General features: G+C 48.3%; 1 protein-coding gene across 1 annotated transcript in view; it reads left to right on the top strand.

Moving 5' to 3' along the window:
* Positions 1-21,095, top strand: part of LOC106744667 — an 87,762-nt gene that overhangs the window by 24,668 nt on the left and 41,999 nt on the right. The window contains exon 4 of the mRNA XM_014619598.1: positions 18,492-18,529. Within this exon, the coding sequence (XP_014475084.1) occupies positions 18,492-18,529 (38 nt within the window). The remainder of the gene's footprint in view (positions 1-18,491; positions 18,530-21,095) is intronic.

Below are 21,095 nucleotides of genomic sequence, written 5' to 3'. Positions count from 1 at the left end.
AGATGAGTCGGTTCGCCCCCGATTAACCCCGATCGGCGTAACATTTCTCAAACTCTCGTTAAGGATCTGTTTGCCGGATACGCACGCTCGAGAGCCAACGTCCAAAGTGCAATAATCACGGTTAATTTCCGCCCGGGGTACTCGTAATTTCGCGATAATACGAAATCCATTACTCTCTCGGTATCGCCCGACATGGAAAATATATCATATTTCGGGTCACCCTTGTCGCTAGGAGGAATAAAAAAACGAACGGCAATATCGAGACATATCGGTAATATTCAGTGGTCAGAAAGTGGAATTATCTCTCGAGTAATGAAACACGAAGCTCGGTCGCGCGCCGCCGCGTACACTTTCGGCCGATTGAACCTACTCAGCCCCTTGAATTGATTTCGCAAACTGAAGATCTGCCGTGTCCGTGGCGTAATTAAATGCGAACATCTAAGCTGCCAATACCGGATATTAGATCGGCGCAAACAAAAAGTACCATCCGACTGTCCGCCTACGCGTGTCGCGCGGAATGTAATACCGCGCCGGGCGACTGCAGCGCTAATTGTGTGCATTCCAACTAATCGCCCCTGATTTTACGCGTCGGCGAACATCGCAGCCCCTCGTCAAAGCGACGCTGGATGTACATCGGTACCGGGAATCAACGTAAAGTTTATCAAAGCCGATCAACCGGAGGACCATTGAGTGGAGGAGTGAGAGGGGGGGGGGNGGGGGGGGGGGGGAGAGAGACAGACAGAGAAAGAAAGTGCTCGAATCTGTTTTCGCGACGACTATAAGGTTCGATCGCGCATACGTGCATGATAAACGGAGGAAAGATCAACATTTCGCGCGATAAGCATCTCGCTGATGTACCCTTGTTGTTGTTTTCGTCAGAGTGCCGACAGATTTCCGTCTTTCTTGTGCAGAAAAAAGAAAAGCGGCCGAGCTAACGTGCACGACACGCAGAAACGTTGGTGCTGAATGGATAGATGGGGACGTTTACGTCATATCCCACATAAGTGGGCGCATAAGTACACGTAAGTGTACGAAGGCTCTTATCAGTGTGATCGCTTCGTTGTCGAGAAGAGACAGATGGATAGATAGACGCGTCAAACATTAGAGAGACGGGAGAACAGAGAGACTCACGCGTACATCAAATGGCGGTCGAGTGCGGGGAGAACGACAATGGTAACATCGGCGTGTTCTTCCGGAACGTACGTTTCCACGTCGTTTTGCGTCGCGACGAACGGGGCCGGATCTTCGGTGACTGGGTCCCCGCAACGCGGTCGGGCCCCGGCCCGATTATCCGCCTCGGCCAATCACGGCATGCCCGAAGGTATAAAGAACGGCGTAACAATTATTCCGCACGCGATTCGCCCAAGTATACCCCGCTTGGGAACCGAGGTATGTAAGTATCCTTCTAGGCGAAGCGTGTCTATTCGTTCGTGCAAAAATTGCACCGCGGACCTCGTTAAGTCGGGGATCGGCGAGCGCGATTAATGATCCTATCGTGCGTTGAATATAGCAAGATTCACGATCTTGCGCGCGTGACGCGCGCGACATCGGATTCGTCGGCGATTCCGCGCGACTTCAGAACGACACGTATTTCGCATAAAGTAATCGCGACAAGAAATAACGTCCTCGCGTTTGCGCCGCGAGCGAGGGATGGGGCGGCTCTTCGTTACCGTTCTATCGTTCTTGCTTATCGCTTATGCTGTTGCATTCCGCCGATCGGCGGTGTCCTCGGCTGATCAAGATTCAGGAGGGGTAAAAAAATAAAGTATAAAGAATTATGTCGGAATCGTGTCACGGATCCGCACGCGATCGGCACCGCGCGGCACCAATGGAAACACTTTTGATGGAACTAATGGCCGCTCGAAGATTACGTTCACCGCCGACACGCCTGGTTTTACGTGGGTATTTGAGCGCGTGACGGGCGGAAGGCGAATGGTGAATTCTGCGCGAAGGAGAGCGTGCGAGAGCGCATTACGTTTATGCAGTCGCATATTCGCACGCGACACACGCTTGATTACGTGATGTTCTCCTACACGTACGGTCGCCAGCTTATGTGTCGTCGTGGACATGTGAGGATGACTCTGGATTGGTCCTTGATTCATTATCTCCGAACCGTCTTTCGCGGTTGACGTGTTATCGCGCGCTGCTTGTCGCAACACACAACACAGCGAAGTTTCGCGGAATCGAAATGGCCGATAAATTTGAACTCATAAATCGACATTCTGAGTCGATCGAAATTTAACGCAACGTTTTATATACAAGAGAGTTCACACCGAGCTAAATTCGGGAATTCCCATCGCGCTCCTACGTGTGGAATATCAAAAATGTTTCCGCTCGATTAGTTCTCGCGTCTGACGTAGGTGTATAAAAAAAGAAAGAGGGAGAGAGAGAGAGACCGCGAAGAATAATGCCGTGGCGGTTCTTGCGAGATATCGCCATTATCGTCCAGCGATATTTCCGGTTCCTGCCCAAGAAGCGTGTTCTCGAAGATAATTTGTTATCGCGCCGCGTGCCGGACTTTCTGTCCTTCCCGCGAGCGAAAGAGAGAAGACGACGGCGACGACGACAACGGCATTGATGCCGGAGGCAAAGGGGGACGGAGGGAAGGCAGGATAATTAAAGAGGGAGAGTAATCCTGAATCAGCGTCATCGTGCGCGAGCGAAACGTATATCCTCATCGGGCGAGCCAAGCGGATGCACATTGTGCGCCGTTCTTCGCGCGTCCTCCCGTTGTCGCGCAAGAAAAATCTCGTCCGTCCGTGTCAGCGGGGAAAACTCGCTCTAAATGTCGTCACGCCTCGGTCTTCCGGTCGAGTCCGCTCGAATTGTCGTATTCCGGCGAATTTCGAGTGCCACCGAAGGTGAAGGGCTGAACTATGTCGCTGATGCGAGCACGTTCGCGCATCGCAATTTCGATAACGAGTCTAACGGAGAATTTCCATTGAGAAATACGTCGGCGATCCAGTCGTTGTAATTGACGAATTCGCCGTCAGGACTTGAAATACGCACGTCCGTTCGGCGATCATGCTGCAGACTTCACTATAGTGTGTAAATGTGTGCGAGATCACTGTGTAATTTACTTCTTTATTGTCTAGATTTTACATGTAATATATACTCGTACATATAGTTTTTTTTTTCCGTCACATATCACCAGCACGAGCAATTTCTTAGCGCTCTTAAGTTGGAAAATATCAACGGAATCTTTGATCAAAAATTGCGACTGCCCCTTTAAAACTTGACACCTCTCTCGGCGTCCCTTTAAAATCTCAAAAGATTCCTACGTGTTGATCAGATGATTTTACATATTCCGTAATGATACTCGTAACAGCTCTGACACATCCGCGGTTCTTGAAATTCACGATGTATAAATATATCGAATAATCAACCTCAAATTTTCCCCCATTGCGCGTTGTTGAAATGGAGCATAAAGTACGGGTAATTTCGGCACACACGCAACAGCTAATTAACCGCGTACGCGCGTATCGACTCGGTCGAATTAAATGAATGAAAATCGCGTATAATGACAGTGTATCGCGCAACACCAAAAAATGAGGAATCACCGTTTTTCATACACACACGGAAGCCATTCATTAATTAATTATACGCGCATCGTTCTCATGTTTAATCAATGAACCTACATTTATCGCGTGTACTGAATAAACGCGCGTTTTACGCTCTTTGTGTGGATGGAGGGTATTAATCGTAGCACGTGGAATTTTATATTTGCTTTCGCGCGAACATTCGTGTTTGCTTTACACACGAGGCATCTGAAAGGCATCGCCGTGCGCCGTAAGTCTGCACGTTTACTTACATCCACCGTGTACATCGAGCCGCATTTTTTTCTCGCGACTAACGCTCGAAGAATATTCCTCGAGGGAAGAGAGACAAGTCGCCTAATTCGTATAGGCCTTCATTGTCCGTTGACGATAAATGAGCCAAGTCGCGGGCACGAACGCTCGCGAACGTCTCGGGATTACCGAAAGAAAGGCCATCGGCCTCTAGTCGTGGCGCGGACGGATGCGAAAGAATTTCCGGAAGCCGAAGGGCTCGGCTCGACTGCAGCGGCGGCTACCATCGAAGAGAGCGTAGCGCCGAACGAGTCGAACCAGCGGGGCCGGCTCGTCTCACGACTCACGATATAAAACAATATTGATTGGTCGTACAATGCGGGTGGATTATGGGGTGGGTCGCTCCCGGGGGGTGGAGGGTGGACCACGATGCATTGTGCTCGCTGCGTCCGGTCAAACTTTTCATCGTCTCTCGCACCCTCTCTCGAGAGCGGCCGTGCGCGCGCGCTCGTTCGCCCTTCTCTCCGTCGCTCTCAGCCGTCCTCTCTGTCCCTTCGTCCTGTCCTCTCCTCGTCTATCCGTCCTCATCCCTTGCCTCCCCCCCCCCTTCCACGTCCGATAATTATTGCAGTCAGCCTCTCTCTCTTCCTTCGATTCCTCGGTTCTTTCCAATGGCCACGTCAAGCTTAAAAGCTGCGAGCTCTACGAGCCGTTCCGCGGGCATCCAGCCGTCGATGCGCGGCCGTGTAGTGCCTAGCTGTCGCGAACACGCGGTGCCATCCTGCACGCGCGCAAGATGTATGCGTGCGCCGCATTTATACCTTTATCCTTGATACGTCCCTCTCTGTCGTTCGCAGACTCCTGTTAATGGCCCAAGTGGTGGCGTCTTATTCGCTCTTCACGCGGCCGCTTGATCGATGAGATTTTTATATCGCGACTTGCGGGACGAGCTCGTTCCCGAATAAATAATCATTTCCGTTATTGCGAGAACGTAGCGCGTGAAGGAATTTACTTGGTTCCGTTCGCGTGCTATTCAAAAGAACCTAAGCGCAGGGGTAAAGGGTAAAGCGAGGGGATGGTGGTAAAAGATGCGAGAGCTTCATGAGCGATTATATTTTTTAATTCAGACTTGTGTAGGACTGAACGAAGCGGAGAAATGAAAGGCACGAATTATATAACATCGGTGCTTTTTATCAGTGTCGCGCACGAGTGTTAGACTTCTTAATATCACGCGGTACGGTTTTCAAACCGCTTTGTAAAGTTATTCGGCGCGGGACACTTGGGACTACTCGGACTCGTGAGTCCGAGACCGTTCAAGTATCGTGTAGTCACACAATAACCGCGGTACTTCTGGACGGAGGCGACACGAGTATCCCGGGACGAGTGCACAAAACGAGGAAAATTTCCTAGTTCACCATTGTTTCGCACTTTTCGAGACTCCGCGGACGTATCACGGGGTCTACTTACATGCGTGAAAGTTCGAGATTTCGAAACTACGAGGAGGGAAAGAGATGAGAGCGCATGATGATACGCGTGTAGGTCGTGTCGCGTTTCTCTTCTTGTTCCGTGCAGCGGCTTACACTTGCTCGTGCGAACATCGTCCGCGAGAGATTTCCTTACATCAACGCAATAACGAGACACATACTTTCTTCATTATAAGAAACAGAAATATTTGTGCAAAAGACCTTAATTATTTCAGGATTACCAACAGTACTCTTTGAAGACTACAGTCGGTCGCAGGTTGCAACCGTTTTTTTCCTCATACTTCAGAATTACTTCGTAAATCATAAGTTTGCTTCGTTGTATTCTTGTGTGTGTTCCGAAACATGTAAGAAAAAAGTGTTGCAATCGTTTTGCGACCGATTGTACTTTTTCTGATATGATAAATCAGCGTATTCTTACTTTTTAGGTATCAAAGCTAAATGCAGAGGAGAAGATGATATTACGGCCTTTGTAGATATTATGGCACCCATTAATATCTCTGTTACTAGGTGTGACGAATCCTAATGATTCTTATGGAATTATTTATTTAATAGCCCGCTGTTACACAATGATACTAATATGCTAATACACCATAGCCGAGCATTTATTATAACGCATTTTTACCTTCGAGCATTACTGTTTCTTTTCGATCCATTATGCAATGTCGCCATATTTTTATAAGTAACATCTTAAGTAATGAATATTTCATAACTTTGAGTCTGGAATCGATTGAACAACATAACTTTGGATGAATGCGATTATTAAATTCTCAATTTAAAATATTGATTATTAACAAAGTTATTAGACAAAATGTAAATGGGGAGCCTTAGTACCACCTTTTCCTCTACTCTTTTTCAATGCAGTTCGGAACGCAGACGATGGTCCAATGGGAGAGTTCGTTTTTGAAAAATAAGTTCTCTCATTAATCTCGTCCATGATCTCATTGGATGCAGCATCGGTTACATTCCGAAGTCCGCCAAGGAAAAAGCATAGGCATCTGTGGAAAATTCCAATAGTACCTTTCACTTCCCGTTAGGGCATTTCGGTTCGTGCGCATCGCATCCGCTCATTTTTGTATTATGACTAGTTGCTTTTGAGAAGAATCGGCAACTCGCTCACATTGAATACGACACTAATATTGCATATATGCATTCACCGTCTACATTACCGTTGCATTTAATGTGATTGAGCTGCCGATTCTTCTCAAAAAATCAACAGTCATAATACAAAAGTATGTAGATATACGCGTCCGAAATATTTTAACCGGAAGTGAAAGCATTGTTGGAGTTGTGTGCATATGTCTGTGTTTGGAACTTAACCCATAATGCGTGTGATTGGAAAGATGACCCTAGATTTAGTAAATGTCTGAAGGTTGTACTCTTTTTCTTCTTTAATCCAGGGATAGAAACTCTAACGCGAAATCCAATTCTACTTGTCGCGACACGTACTTCGTCACGTGATTCTACCCTCATCGCGCTCTTCGACTCCGTTTTTTATCAGCAGGAAACCCCCCCTCTCACGAGGCGGAGAGCGAAGTCCATCGTTACTTTCGCTCCATCCGGACGGAAACGAAGGAAACGAAGAGACACGGATCGTTCGATTTGCTTCGGGATTGTTTCACGAGCTGCCCCGAGACGGCGGGATTGAGCGGCAGCCAGGGAGAGAGGGTGGACATTCTTGGGATCCACGTGGCGCCCGGTAATTTATTTCTTGCCGGATCTCCTCGGCTCCTGACCACAGCATGCCTGACAAGGGTGGCACGAAGGTTCATTCTCGATCGTCTCCCCCGCCTGGCTCTTCCACGGGACGCAACTATTTCAGAATCAATTAAACTATCGGGGCGACCGAGTGTGCGATTGAACCGTTAATTAGCAGCTGGCCCCCACGCGCGCGTCCGCGAATCCTGCAAATTATTACGCCCAGCCAGCGCATTTAGTCTGACGCGGGCGTATCGAGCATCCCGCGGCTAGTAAAAAGCTCGTCGGAAGAAGGGCGTTGCGCGATCGGGACCCTGCGAATTGTCCACGCGCTTTCGACCCTCGTATTAAAGCGCGGACCGGCCGGCACTGTTCCGCGGCGTGTCGGATATCTCTCTCTCTCTCTCTCTCTCTTGTCGAATGCGCGACATTATCGAGATCCATTATGGAGGATGGTAGGTTCGTCAAACGAAGTATTTTGCGAAGGAGCGGACCCTCGTCCGGCGGAAAAAAAAATCCAGGAGAACGAAGAGTGGAAAAAAAATCGTCCGCCTGTGTCGTGAGCTTTGGAGCTCCATCAAGCCCTTCGAAGAGTTATGAATAAGGGATGAGCTCGCGGCGTGTGTGCGTCCGTATGCCGACGTGGCCGTGCGCGCACTCACACGCGTTTGCGCGCGGGTTTTAAGCTCGATTGTATGACGGTAAACGAATAAATGTGCAAATTTGACGAACCAGCCTGGCTCTCGCTATTCGAAAATACGTAACGCACACGCGTGCGCCGCGGTACACGCGGGGACGCATGCTGCGCACGAGCGCCCAACACACGTACGTTAGCGCGCGCGCGCGTCACACTCATGCGCGACGACTACGGTGACACGTGCATGATGCACGCATACTTCTCTCTCCCGGTGCATCGGGCGCACTTACGCGGAGCGCGCGTGTGCGTGCGCGTGTACGAGAGCGTACGTGCCCGGCGTGTCGGCGGCGACGGCGGCGGCATCGACGGCGGCGGCAGCGACTGTCTGTGTATGCACGCGAGAGCGCGCGCGGTCGTTCGGGGTGGACTAGGGACTCATGCGTATGCGTACAAAATACGAACTCTCCCAGGCCGGCGAACTGGGCGTTCCTATACGCTGGGCCGTGAATAAAAATAATTAACGGAGAATATATACGAATGTCGAAGCGCCGATTGATTTACGGGAGTGTGCGAAGGTTCGAGGCGGGACCCGTAATTTCGCAAAAACCGCGTATCTGCGGGCTCGGCCTCGATTTTTGTTTTTACCCCCAGACCAACCAGCGCGGCCGATCGACTGCACGCGTGTACGCGCGTAGGTGGGATTTTTTTTTCTCCGCGCTACTCGTCGCTCTCTCAAACTGGTCCGACCCGGCGGTCCATGATATTCCACGGATTGCCACGGATATTACGGATAATTAAGCAATGGATTTTTGTGTTTAATCGAGTGCATAAATCGAATGCACTCGCCGATGCTATGAGATGCTTCAGTTCAAACAATCATTCGGCCGTCGTTGAAAGGCTTTTATTACGAACACGCCGAGCTGCGCGCGACGGGAGGGGGACGACGCGGCCGTCTTTTCTCCTAGCGGTCGTCTTCGCGAGAAGTTCATCTCGCCCGGCGAGAATTCGCGCGACTCTCTTGGAATTCAACCGGACCAGCGCTCTGTCGCTCCTGTTACGGACGATCGTAATTGCGGCAATTAATTTCGAAGCTCAACGTCGATGATATCTCCGCGAGGGTGAGGCGAGAATTTGCCCCTTCCCGTGTCGCGCACCGCGCGAGATTAATCGAGTATGATTTTTGAGGAGCCATTGGCGTCAACCGCGAATCCCGTGCAGATCGATATACCGATAGCGAATACGGGCGAGCGGCGCACAGTGCCGCCAATGCGTCCAGGTGCACAAATTTACAGGTAACGAAAGACAGATGGTAACTACCCCACGGTAATAACCGGCGCGGTTTTACTCGCGACGCTCGCCCTTGAGAGACGACGCGAGCTGGTTCGTTGATAAATTCGCCACATAACGTAACATACACGTGTCGAATGTGACGCTGTGTGTCACGTGATACATGCGTGATAATCGTTTGAAGCGAAATATTCTATTTGTTGTGTGATCTCCTTCGAGGTTTGAAACATACATTGCGTATTAAAAATATCATACAGATTATTTTTATATTGTCTTTAAAAGAATATTTGTTCCCGTGATAAAAGAAGACTAAAATGAAAATTCATGGAGATGTGAATAACGGCGCAATAAGGCGAAACAGATTCACAATAAACGTAGAAAGTTCTGGAATAAATAAAGAGATTTGACTTATATTCCTCGTCGTCGGCGTCGTCGTTGTCGTCGTGGTTGTTGCCGTCAGACTTTCATGAGCACTAGAATGCTCTCCAGTTCTCTCCTTGTTGGAAAAATATTCTAGCCGCAAGTAGCTCGGTCGCCAAACATTCGCTGGAATAAATACGCGGCGACCTCCTCGTCTCGCTTCTATCACCCTCCAAGAATAACCGTCTTTTAATTAAAGGAAACTTTTCTTACTCTTTCTCCCGCTCGGTCTCCGCCAAACTCTCTCTAGCGATACAGCGGATCTCGCGACATGAAATCGCGACGTTTCTCCGAATCGTTCGATTCGCTTCGCGAATCGTTTATCAAAGGCGGGAAGAAGCGTAAGCAAACTTAACACCTCGGACGGCGTTCCTACTCTTGTCCACCGGATGAAACATTACGATGGCAGACGAGAGAGAGACTTGAGAAAGAGAAAGAGACTCTAAGTGAAGAAAATGAGTAAAAGTCGTTTCTTCGTTGCGATGCAGCAAGACGGATGCGTCGCGCGGACATAAAGCGACCTTCCCGCTAGGAAGGGCAATGAAAAGAACGCGGGAGAGAGCTTTTCACCCCACTTCCCGTAAGTAAGTGGCCACGTACGTGTCTCGCGTAGGTCTACAGGTGTCAGCTGACAATGACTCGCATGTACGTCCTCATGAGCCTGCGCGCGTATATATGTATGTATATATGCGCTCGTCGCCGGTACAGAGCCGGAGGTGAGAAGGGTTTGCGTGTACGGGCCCTTCGAAGGTCGCAGTGCCAAGGAAGCTTTTAATTTCTGTATCGCACGGTTAAGGTGAGAAAAGGAGCGAAAACGCAGCGAGAAAAGAGCTTCCCGTGTTATTATCTTGAAAAGAAGGAAATAGTGGCGTTGATATATCCTTTAACGTCCTCGTCATTTCACGCTTCTGCCTTACCTTACGCTCGTTGTACCGTCACATGGGGAGTGCGTCACCTCCGAGGCGATTTTTTTACGCGCGATATCTTCTGCTATATATACATTTTTAGAAATTTCTTTTTTCACGTGATCTTCTTCGACAACTGATGTATTTTCCACCGAGACTCCTACTTGCATTTCAACGTGTAAGGGTATTACGCGATTACGAGCAGCAGGCATTGTCTCCTGAAAGCGAGACCGACCGGCCGACGTTATGATACGAAAAGCGCAGCCTCCACGCAGAAATACCGTCCATTCAGCTATAGGTTCTCGAATTAAGAAGTCCATTATCCCGCGGAGCATTGTCTCCGCCGTCGTGTACCAATTTCGGCATCTGCCCAATGGCAGCTGAGGAAGAAGAGGAGCATCTCAAATTACTGCCGCACGACTCTCGTCATTTGATTTCTCTGTTTCGTGCACTCCTCCGCTTCTCCTTCAGCTCGGCTCGCGCGCGCCTACTGTCCGCCTGTCGCTAATCCCAAAGAGTCCCAAAAAGGTTCATCATCTGCTTGCGGAAAGATGGCTCACCGCTGTCTGTTTACGACGGCCGTACATAATGGCGAGCCGCGTCTGTTTGCAGCGTTTTGTGGACAAACAGAATCGGCGATCTCCTTTTCATTTTGATCGTGGGTTACGCCGCGGCGGCCCTCCCTACCCATCCCACCCCCTCGCACTTCCTTTACCCGCGAGCGTTCCTTTTGTCAACGTGCGCTCGAGCGTCGCGACCGCATTCTGCATATTTTGAAATCTACGCGATATCCTCGCTCCTCTCTCTGTGGCGCCTCGATTGTTGCAAAGAAGCGGCAAAGGAGGGAGGATCAAGGCCGAGTGATCGAACGTTCGGCGAGTTCCTGACGGGTACAACCGGAAGAAGACGGGGAAGAGCCGTCAGGAAGTTGACGTAGCGGTGCGGTGACGCTGTTAAATATTTATCTCGGCGGGGCGCGCCAACGGTGACACAATACTCTCGGCGTCTTATAAAGAGAGCCCCGGGGTCACAAAAAGCGCGCGCGCTGCTAAAAAGTCGGCCGAGGTTGATCACCTCTTAAGATTCTTAAGCCGGGTGTCCGATCGAGCGGTCTATTTTCCGGAGAATGCGATTGGCCCTTCCGAATAAATCAAATTATCCTCGCTATTCTGACTAACAGACAGTTAAGGGATCAGAATAAGCTGCTCCGGTTTAGAAAATTTCTATAATTATAGACACGAACGTGCGCGTGTAATTTACACTACTTATTCAATAAATATCATTATAAATATTTTATTAGTTAAGAAGAACAGCCGTGTAGATGTTACGAGACGAGAGGAATTTTTTGACACGAACATGATCATTTACACTCTCGCGATTTTATTCGAGATTTAAACGGGCTAACGGGTTCCTACGTGTGTACACACTATCTTGCAAATACGTGGCGTCGAGGAGGGTTTTGTCTCCGCTTCCGAGTAATTTCCTCGTAACGTCAATTTTCCTGACGACTACTGTAGATTTTCCTGGAGACTACTAACCCTTCAGGGTATGCGTTCGAGCGCCCTCTGGGAAAACAAAGGTGTCACTTCTTCAAAGAGCTCTTGTTCTTCGGTCTCCTTTTCTTCGCTCTCTTTCTCCGTCCCTTCCTCTTGTCGCTTCTGGCCGTTTTACCGTCTAGAGACCTCGATACTGTCTCTTCCTCTCTGCCTACCCACCTACCCACGCAGAGTTTGTCCCGAGCATATCTGAAGATTTTCACTTTTCCCCTTAATAAAACCACCTTCGTCCGCTTTCCTCCTAGGAAACGACTTATCTTTCAGGAGAGAGTGACTCAACTTGATGCGATATGCATAGTGGTTAATGGAATTGTGTCAGTTTAGTCAGAGAAACTCAGTCATTGTGCTTGTAGTCGATACATTTAATTATTCTATCTCGTATCATCCGATAATTCGTTCTCTCCATCTGAATCGCCTTTTCTCATTCAACAGCGGCCTTTTCTTTCTCCCTCGAAGAGACACTTTGTCTCCCGAGAGACGTCGTTTCAACAGGTTACAAGACGCCGCGATCCGAACGTCTTCGCTCCGTTTACCCTCAAGGAACCCCCGTCCCTTAGCAGCTTTCTCAGACCCTAAGGAAGTCCGCCCACCCCACGTCGTTCTCGCGGCGCAAGTTTTCTCGGCCCTTACTTGGTGTCCAAAGAGAAGCATCCCTCCAAGATTTTCCGGGCCGCAGGCTACGAAGAAACCTGTTGATGTAAAGAATCACCCCGCTACCGTAACGTCGGAAGAAAGGACGACAAGCGTTTTCTTACGAAGACGTCCCTCACCACCGCTCGAGTTCCCGCAGGGAAAGGAACAAGATATCAACTTGTTGCTGTCGGTATTGAGCGCGGGCCAAGGATCCGTGCTCGGGGAGGGTCGGTTTTATTTTATTATTTAGACACGGCACGCGAGTGCCGGCTATCCTCTTTCTCTTCTCCGTCTCCTCCTTCGTCTCGGGATTAGCTGCGCTTTGTTCCGGCTTAATATTACGGACTACTTCGCTATTGCTCCGCCTCGGCGATAACTGTTACTCCGGGCGCGTTATCGAATCGAATCACGCCACGAAGAAATAAGTCGCTCGGATATGAGACGCCTCGTCGCCTTCGCTCACGGCCCGATTTACGCGACCGAATGGTACGTTTGTTTGTCGCACGTCTGAAAAAGTCGTTTTCTCTAACCGGTAATTGGATTAAATTCAATCAATAAAGTCAGTCGGATACAAACACGGCAATATTTAATCGGTAAATATTCAATGCGGCTCACTAAAGCGATTTAACCTTAATGTTATGATGCAAATCTCTATTCAAACTGATTACCTACATATATATATATATATGTATATATATATGTATGTATATATATATATATATATATATATATATAATTTGAAGTTTCGCATTGAGGTAGACTTTCTCGTAAAAAGAAGAAGAAGAAGAAGAGAAAACAAAAACTATCGACCGCAGTCGTTCGTAAAACTGTTAACTCGCATCATATTTAAATCATCTTTAACTCTATCCCCGTAAACCGAAGTGATTAGAGTCCCTAGATCGTAAAACTCTCCCGGGAAATTTACGACTGTGCGTTATTGCGCGCGACAATGACTGGTAATTAAGAGAGAATCGTTCCGCGACGAGCAGTTGGACTATAGTTTCTTACAGGACACTTTGGGTACGCTTAGGAACACTTGTTGAGCATTGAGCTAAGATTGTCCGAGCTAAGAAACCACTTGTTGCTTCGTCCTTCCTGCAAGGAATTCTACGGGTCCCGTAGCAGGATACTTAGCACTGATAACCGCAGAAATCCTATGTAACTTCGACCTCCAACCACGTCCGCGAACCGCCGATATTTTATGGCTTTGCCAAGTGTTTTGCGCGTACACGCGTTGCGGTCTCTCAGATTTAATAATTAAGAGAAAGATTTGAGTTGCGTATGATATTTGGCGAACGATATCGAGAAGTGATATATATATATATATATATATATATATATACTCTCGGCGTTAATATATATATATATATATATATATATATCACTTCTCGCGACCACTTCTTCGTGAAGAAATCTCCTTTCACGCTGACTATTTGTCCGCCCTCTTCCAACTGTAACTGAAATATTCTACTCTTGCTTCGATGATTGTATCAAGGGGGCGTCTCCTGAGGCGGGTGCCACATGTTCGTAGCTCGTTTTCAGATACAACGGAGAATCTCTCGCGCGCGATAAAAGCTTCATCGAACGTCGAGTTATCAAACACTAACTTTAGATACGGGAATACTTTGCTCTCAATGCGCAGAAGAGAGATATGTTTGACGTATGGCATCCGGAATATATAATAAGTCCGATCGTAAAAAGAGAATTATATTCATGTGGACTTGGCACTTTTATTCGATTCGTCTGCCTCAAGTTTCTCTTCGAGAGAGAGAGAGAGAAAGAGAGAGCACAGTGTCGGTGTCATCGCGTTAATTAACAACATTGTAGATGGTCAGAGCTGAGTCGTTTATAAGAAAAGAAAAAGAGAGAAAGAATAAAAGTCTGTAAATATTTACTTACGACTACCTCGAAAGTTGAGAACGTTTGTTCCTGTATCGAGACTGCTGCTCGCTTTTTCTCTCTTATTGAAAGAGCACTTCACCAAAGAGAGATAATTGCGACGCGATGTGTGTATCGATCTGGCGCTGGTACGAATTAATAAATTTCCAGAGAGTTAACACGTTGAATAGGAAACTTAAAAAAAAACACAGACTCACCCTGAGTCTTCTGCGATGATTAGATTCTGCCACGTGCCTATTGTGCCACCCATCGACACGACGCCCCTTTCTGGATGCACGCGTGTGTTGCGTGTTGTGCGTGTGCGTGGCGCGCACGCATGCTCGCGCCTTAATCATCCGTAGAACGTAAGACGAGAACCCAAAAACCAATCTCATCGTACAAAGATATCTCACTCGCTTAGAACTGGTCTCTGTGAGCTTTCACCCAACCGTGAAATCAATAAGAGCTAGGCATTCGTATTACTCATCATTCCCGAAAAAGAAACAACCATCCATCGGTGAAATTTATTGAAACGATCGAACGGAATTATACATGGGATATATCATATAATGATTAATACTGCTAAATAAATATTTCAAAACTACCAAAATATAATTCCACGTTAAACACGAGTTCTCGATTAATTCTGATAATTTTTAACGCCGTTAAATCTATCACCTCATTTAAGGGAGCGCGCGTGATCTCTGTAATAAAAAAATTAGCCTGTACATACGCGAAAACGAATGCAACGGGAGAGCGGAAGGGGGGGGGGAGGCTTTGAACTCCAATGATTATATAAACGCCACGACACGCAGCCAATAACTATTTTACTTCATATTTAACGGACAAGCGAATGTTTCGGGTAGTCTTTCGTACAACAAGCGCCGCATAAATGATGCAGCGTGCACAATGAATAATGCGTATAATATATAATCCATATCCAGAAATATCGTGTCAATGCTCGGACAAGCGTATCGAGGCTAAATCGTCAAAGCCGACTCTATACCTAACGAGCGCGTATATACGCTTTACGCGGTCGCGGCAATAGGAAACTAATTATAAATCTGTTTCCAACAACGTTCGCCGTACGTCATAACTATACGGGCGCGTTATAATATATCAGCGTGTGTACTTCCCCTGGCGCGCGGCGCATTAGAAAACTATTTTTAAGTCTGTTACGCGTAGCCGTGTAGTAATCGTGCGCCGCAATGGAAAAGAGTTTAACGCGGGCACGCAAGAGCGTCAAGAGAGAGAGAGAGAGAGAGCATTAGCACACAATGGCCGCGCGACTAATTCTATACTCGACGCGAGCGATCGCCGCGAGCGTAACGTGCTTTCCTGCCAAAGGACTCTCCTAATCGTCTAATCGCCGTAGAACGGCACCGAAGTACACTTCAATCGCGATCAACGCGGCTTCAGCCGTCCCGCTTCGAAAAGGGGGGAATATCTGATTGATCATTAAGGGGTGACGCGGACAGCACGCGAGAAGGGAGAGGGGAGGGATGGAGGAGATGGTAGAGCGCGTGATAGCGGGACGACTCCAAGAGGAGCAATCTTTGGCCGGACGAAGATTCCCATCGAGACGCTTAGATTTGATTTTCAACCCCATCGCACCCACCGCTCGTAGGAGAGAACGAGCGGCGATTCCGCCATATTCCGTGCGTTCGACTTCGAGTTTGCTTTTATCGGGTTACGCAACGTCCACGAAAACCGGTCGGCTAAGTTCTTTGTCTACAAAGCCATCTGTCACCCCGAAGAGCCCATGAGAGGGTGTGCGAACGGGGCTCGGCTCGTGTGTGTGCGTGCGTGTACGCGGGTGACGGCAGCCGCCGATACGTGTGTCGCAGGGCCGCGTTACGCGTGTCCTCCGTTCTCGTGTTCGTGTGCGGGGGTGGGAGGGGGCGCGCGAGTACGTGTGTGTGTAGATGCTAGGCGTTCGCCAATATGCGAGATACGATCGAGATAAAAGCGAGATAGCGCGACAAGTATAAGCGGACCTTTGGGATGTGTATTGGGTATTGATTTTCTCTCCCGTGCGCGGAGTTACGCCAGCGGGCTAAGCCGAAACGCGACAAAGTTTATTAATCCCGCGGCGGCGTCTGCGTGCAAGACGGCGGAAGGTCCTGTTTGAGGGTCGTTTGAGAACGCGACTCGACGGAGATTCGCGCGAATAGACCTGTCGTCCGCGCAAATGTCGAAGCGTCTCAGGTGAAGCGCGCAGTGAGGGTATCAACGCCACAATTGATATCGTGCTTGATAGAACCTCCCGGAAAGTTTTCCGCGCGTTCTCCGTAGAATGAGAGGCATCGCTGTCGGTGAGTGTGTCCTTCCTCTTTTGATAGTATCGCGCCGCCATTATCTCAAGTTTTCTAATTAACAACGAACTTTCCGACTTCATTATATCTCGGTGTGTCGTCGGTTAAGTTCACTTAACCAACTTAAATCTCGGAGCCGCATAAATTGGCCAAATCTCCAGGCAGTGAACGTGTGACAAGGGCGGAGGAAAGGAACGTTGGAAGATGGATAGGGAAAGAACGGGAAAGAGAGGGAGGGAGAGGGGGAGAGAGAGAGAGATGGGAGGACATGGCAGAGAGCAGCTAATATATCATAAACTTAAGAACAAAGAGGACAGAGGATGTCGAGGCTGCGCCGGAGAATCCGCAAACTCTGGCATCCTCACGACGAAACTTTACCTATTTGTTAAGTCTTGCCGGCCGAAACTGTCTCAGATACTGGCGTCGAACAGCACCTCACACCTACGACCTCCTTGGCCCTCGTCCTCCTACCGGGCTCTACTTCCTCGATCCTTCCCTTGTGCATTCCTAGTTGGAACAATGCAGTGTATAGAAGTCCACGTTGTCATACTTAAGGGCTCGAATAATAAAGATCGAGACACAGCGCGATGCAAAGTAATTCCTCGGGATATTTTGTTACGCGAGAAGACGCTTTGAAGGAAAAAGAAAGTATGTTATTGCTAGCATACCCAGAGAAAAAGATTTCTTTGGATTTAATAAAATTTCTTTAATTGTAACAAATTCGTCTTTTTGAGCAAACAAACGAATGTTTGATTCAACAGGATTGTTTGATTTCTCAAACAATAAATATCTTTATGTCATAATAACATATTTCTTTCGTATTTTCATTCAAACATTACCACAGTTACAACATTACGATCGTCACAAATAATAATTATTTGATAGAAATAACATTATGTTAGAAAACTATTAAAGAACTTCTTTGTTTTAGTGGAACAGTATTTAATATATAATAAAATGAATTTTTCTTTTATTGAAAATCAAATATTATTTCCTCTAAATAATACTGTTTTTCCATCAAATAACATGGTTTACTCTAATGAAACAACAACATTCTTATTCAAACAAAATAATATTTGATATTAAATTATATTAAACGATTGTTTATATTTTTTAAATAAACCCAAGTCAAACAAATTTGTATACTAAATTCGAAGAAAGTTTTTCCTCTGTGGACAAGTACGCGGACACTTTTTGACGGTTCTGCTTTACGCACACTTTCAGTTAAATAATTCCCGTCGCGCGAAAACGGTTTTATTTTTAACGGCGGAGTATCGCGAGGAGTCTCGGTAGAACGCAGTGCGCGTGCTATATTTATATCGCCTCGATATTTATGCGCGATCGAAATTCGTGAACTTTGGCACGTGTGACGGGAAGCAAAAGCTCGTCGCCGACACGCGCGCGTTGCATCGTCCATGCGACTGTGTCGGGGATGGTGGCGAGCTTTGGAGAGGGTTTCATTGTGAGGACAATATCGCCTTGGGCGGCATTGGCGAGGTAGATATGCAAATTTCGAGAAGTGCGGCTTAGCTCTCTGGAATTTCACTTTGACAAATTTGTTAATGCCGCGTGATAATGTCCGAAAGTTCGACACAGAGAGAGAAAGCAGTATTTTTCCGCATAAAATTACTACAGTTACGTTGATCGTAAAAAATGCGACATTATTAAAACGGGAAAAGGCGAAAACGAAATATTCGTCCCGGGAGTTCGTGCAAGGATCAAAATTTCACGACATCGGGTGAAAAAAATCGACAATGTGATTTTTTATACCATTTAAAGTGTGCGACGCATAACGAATCGCTATAGAAGTAAAATAAGAAAAGCAAATAGGACGATATTCTCGCGATACTCGACGTTACGAGGTGATTAAGCCAATTATACTTTTTGTTTCAGGGGACGGCACCTTTCGCACCGCCACGGCAACGTTCAACGTAAGTATATTATCACTCCCGCGGCGACGTTCGCGACCCGTGAAAAGTGGAGTTCCCTTCCGCCGGGAAGCTCGATACTTGTCGCTCGCGCGAAACAAAGCGTGGCGAGCGATCGCCCATTGTAATCGCACCGCCGACAATTTCTCGCCGGGATCTACGCCAATGCGCGCACATATGAATGCCGAGAGTCAGGGGTAGGATAATGCGCGTTGTGGTGGCCGTTTCGTCGTCGCGCGACGTCAATGATGACGCTTCGGCGTCGGAGTTGCAGAAACGAGGAAGAAAGGATATCGCGGGGGAGAGGCGCTCGAGAGGGGGCGGGCTGTAAGGTACACGTAATCACGCTTGCTGCGCTCCTTCCCTAATAAAAGTCTCACTGTCAACCCGTCGAGGACGACGGTATGCACCTGTCAGCACCGGCAGCGATGCAACCTCCGCGAATGCGCGAACGGAAATCCAACACGGATCAGCGAGGAATCGCTACGTAAGGAATACAAAAGGGAACCGATGCGAGCGAAGGACGCGGGGGTGATGTGCGAAATGGAGTCACGAGTTAGGAAACGCCCGCCGTAGCGGCGCGTCTAGAACTGCGCAATTGTTTCTCTCTTATTCCCCGTTTTTTTTTTGCTTCTTCCCTGATCTCTCGATGCGTACTTGAAGACGACATCCCGCTTCACCCCTCTCTGTCTCGCGTGTCGTTCTCCTCCTTCTCTTGCGCCAACATAACCACCCTCTCTCGCGATCGCGCTGCGCAATCATAGCGGACGCAATGTTCCGCGATCCGCTCGAAGAGCGATTTGCAAATTAATTTGGCTTTGTCGGTCGACTGTCAACAATACGCTGATCTTCCGTGCAAACACAGCGCCGCGTACGACGCGCGTGTTCGCGTAATGTCGATACACCCTCCGCTCCGGGGATTGTCCGGTGTTGTCTCGTTACGACCGCGCATCGATTGTTTTTCGAAGAACGCGCGCGTTCTCTCTCCCTCTCTCTCTCTTTCTCTCTACCTCCCCCTCTTTTCCTCTCTGTTTCAGCCATGTAAGAGATTATCGCGAAATATTTATATTCATTTCGCGCGCCCAATAACACACGAGTGTCAATTAGAGGCGCCGCTGGCCATGTCGCTCGATTCGAGTGGCTTAGTTACACCTCGCAGGTGCGTTCTTCCGACGTTGAGGTTATTAAGGCGCGAGACAAATTGAATACGCGATCGTCCAGCTCGGGTCTCATTGAGACCGGCCGAATGAAAGAACGCACGGGCGGAAATGAAAAGAGGCGCGCTACTATTCATCCGGCGGTTACCCTCGAAATCGGAAGGCACGCCGGGGGACGCGAGGGGGGCGCCACGGTGTCTTCGCGGCGCAGTGTCGATTTTTAAAGGGCCAAGCGTTCGAGGGTCCTTGGCCGGGACAGGTCTCAAGGTGCGTGTCTCTGGTGGTGGATTTAAAAGACCCTCGCGCCGCGGGAGCATACCTTCGGAACGATAGGCTCCGGCCAGATGGCTCGCTCCCCGTCTTCCACCCACGTGTCTACAAACCGACGGCGGTCGGAACGTGAAAATGGATTTCTCACCCCACCTCTTGCCCCTTCACCTTCGTCGTTCTGCTGCACCGTTTTCCCTCTTTCTTCGAGCACGGTTGCTCGACCGACGATGCTTTTTCGCTCACGCTCGTGCTCCTACCTCCCACACGCCGCTCACTCACCCTCGCGCGCACACGTTAATAACGCATCTCGATGCGGGCCGGCGTCGGGAAATAGAGAGAAAGAGAGAGAGAGAGAGAGAGAAAGCGAAGGAAGAGCGCGCCGTCGTTCGACATATGTTTCGAAGTCATTGTGCGCCATGCGGCGAAAGACGATGTGTAGCGGTAGTATGCGGCCCCGTGAACGGTTCTCCGCTCGTACGTTATTAGTACTCTTAATCTCCCGTTATAGACGAGAGCCTCGAAATTGATGCCGGATACCGTTGAGAGGATCGACCAATCTGCCGCGAACGAAATTCCACACTTAACGACGGCCGGGGGGAAGCGCAGGCAACAGTTACGCATGTGTTTTTTCCTTTCGCCCTCTGATCGTTCCCTCTATTACTTTATTCGCTCGTCTAGTTCCGCTTTTCCCGTTTATTTTTTTGCTTTTTCATCGTGCCTTGTGCCCAGACGCTACGTTTGAATGCGCACGAGTGGTAACTCGAGTGGGTGGATAGCGATACGTAAAGGGACAACGTTAGGTGTCTGCGTACCCCGAGAAGAGGTACGCTGCTTTTGGCGATTGCGACGAGAGTGCCAAATAATTTCCTCTCGTCGCGAGCGTCCGAGCTTTCAATGAACGGATGGACTGTTTCAACTGTTTCGGTATATCTACCATTAGAAAATATCAATTGCTGTGAAAATGAACATTTGGAATTCATTTTTCGATTAATATTAACAATTCACAGTCGAACGTGGAAACAATGTTTGATTGATCATCAATTGAGATTCGCTTCCTTATGGACGCGAGACAGAATATTGTTTTCTTAGATACCAGTCAACTCTCCGCTGTTTAAACGTAAAAGAATAAATCCGAATTGAAA

Source organism: Dinoponera quadriceps, unplaced genomic scaffold (genome assembly GCF_001313825.1).
Source record: "Dinoponera quadriceps isolate SergipeBrazil2010 unplaced genomic scaffold, ASM131382v1 scaffold1352, whole genome shotgun sequence".
Taxonomy (NCBI): Eukaryota; Metazoa; Arthropoda; class Insecta; order Hymenoptera; family Formicidae; genus Dinoponera; species Dinoponera quadriceps.
Note: the sequence above shows the minus strand (reverse complement) of the source record. Positions and strands in the feature narration are given on the sequence as shown.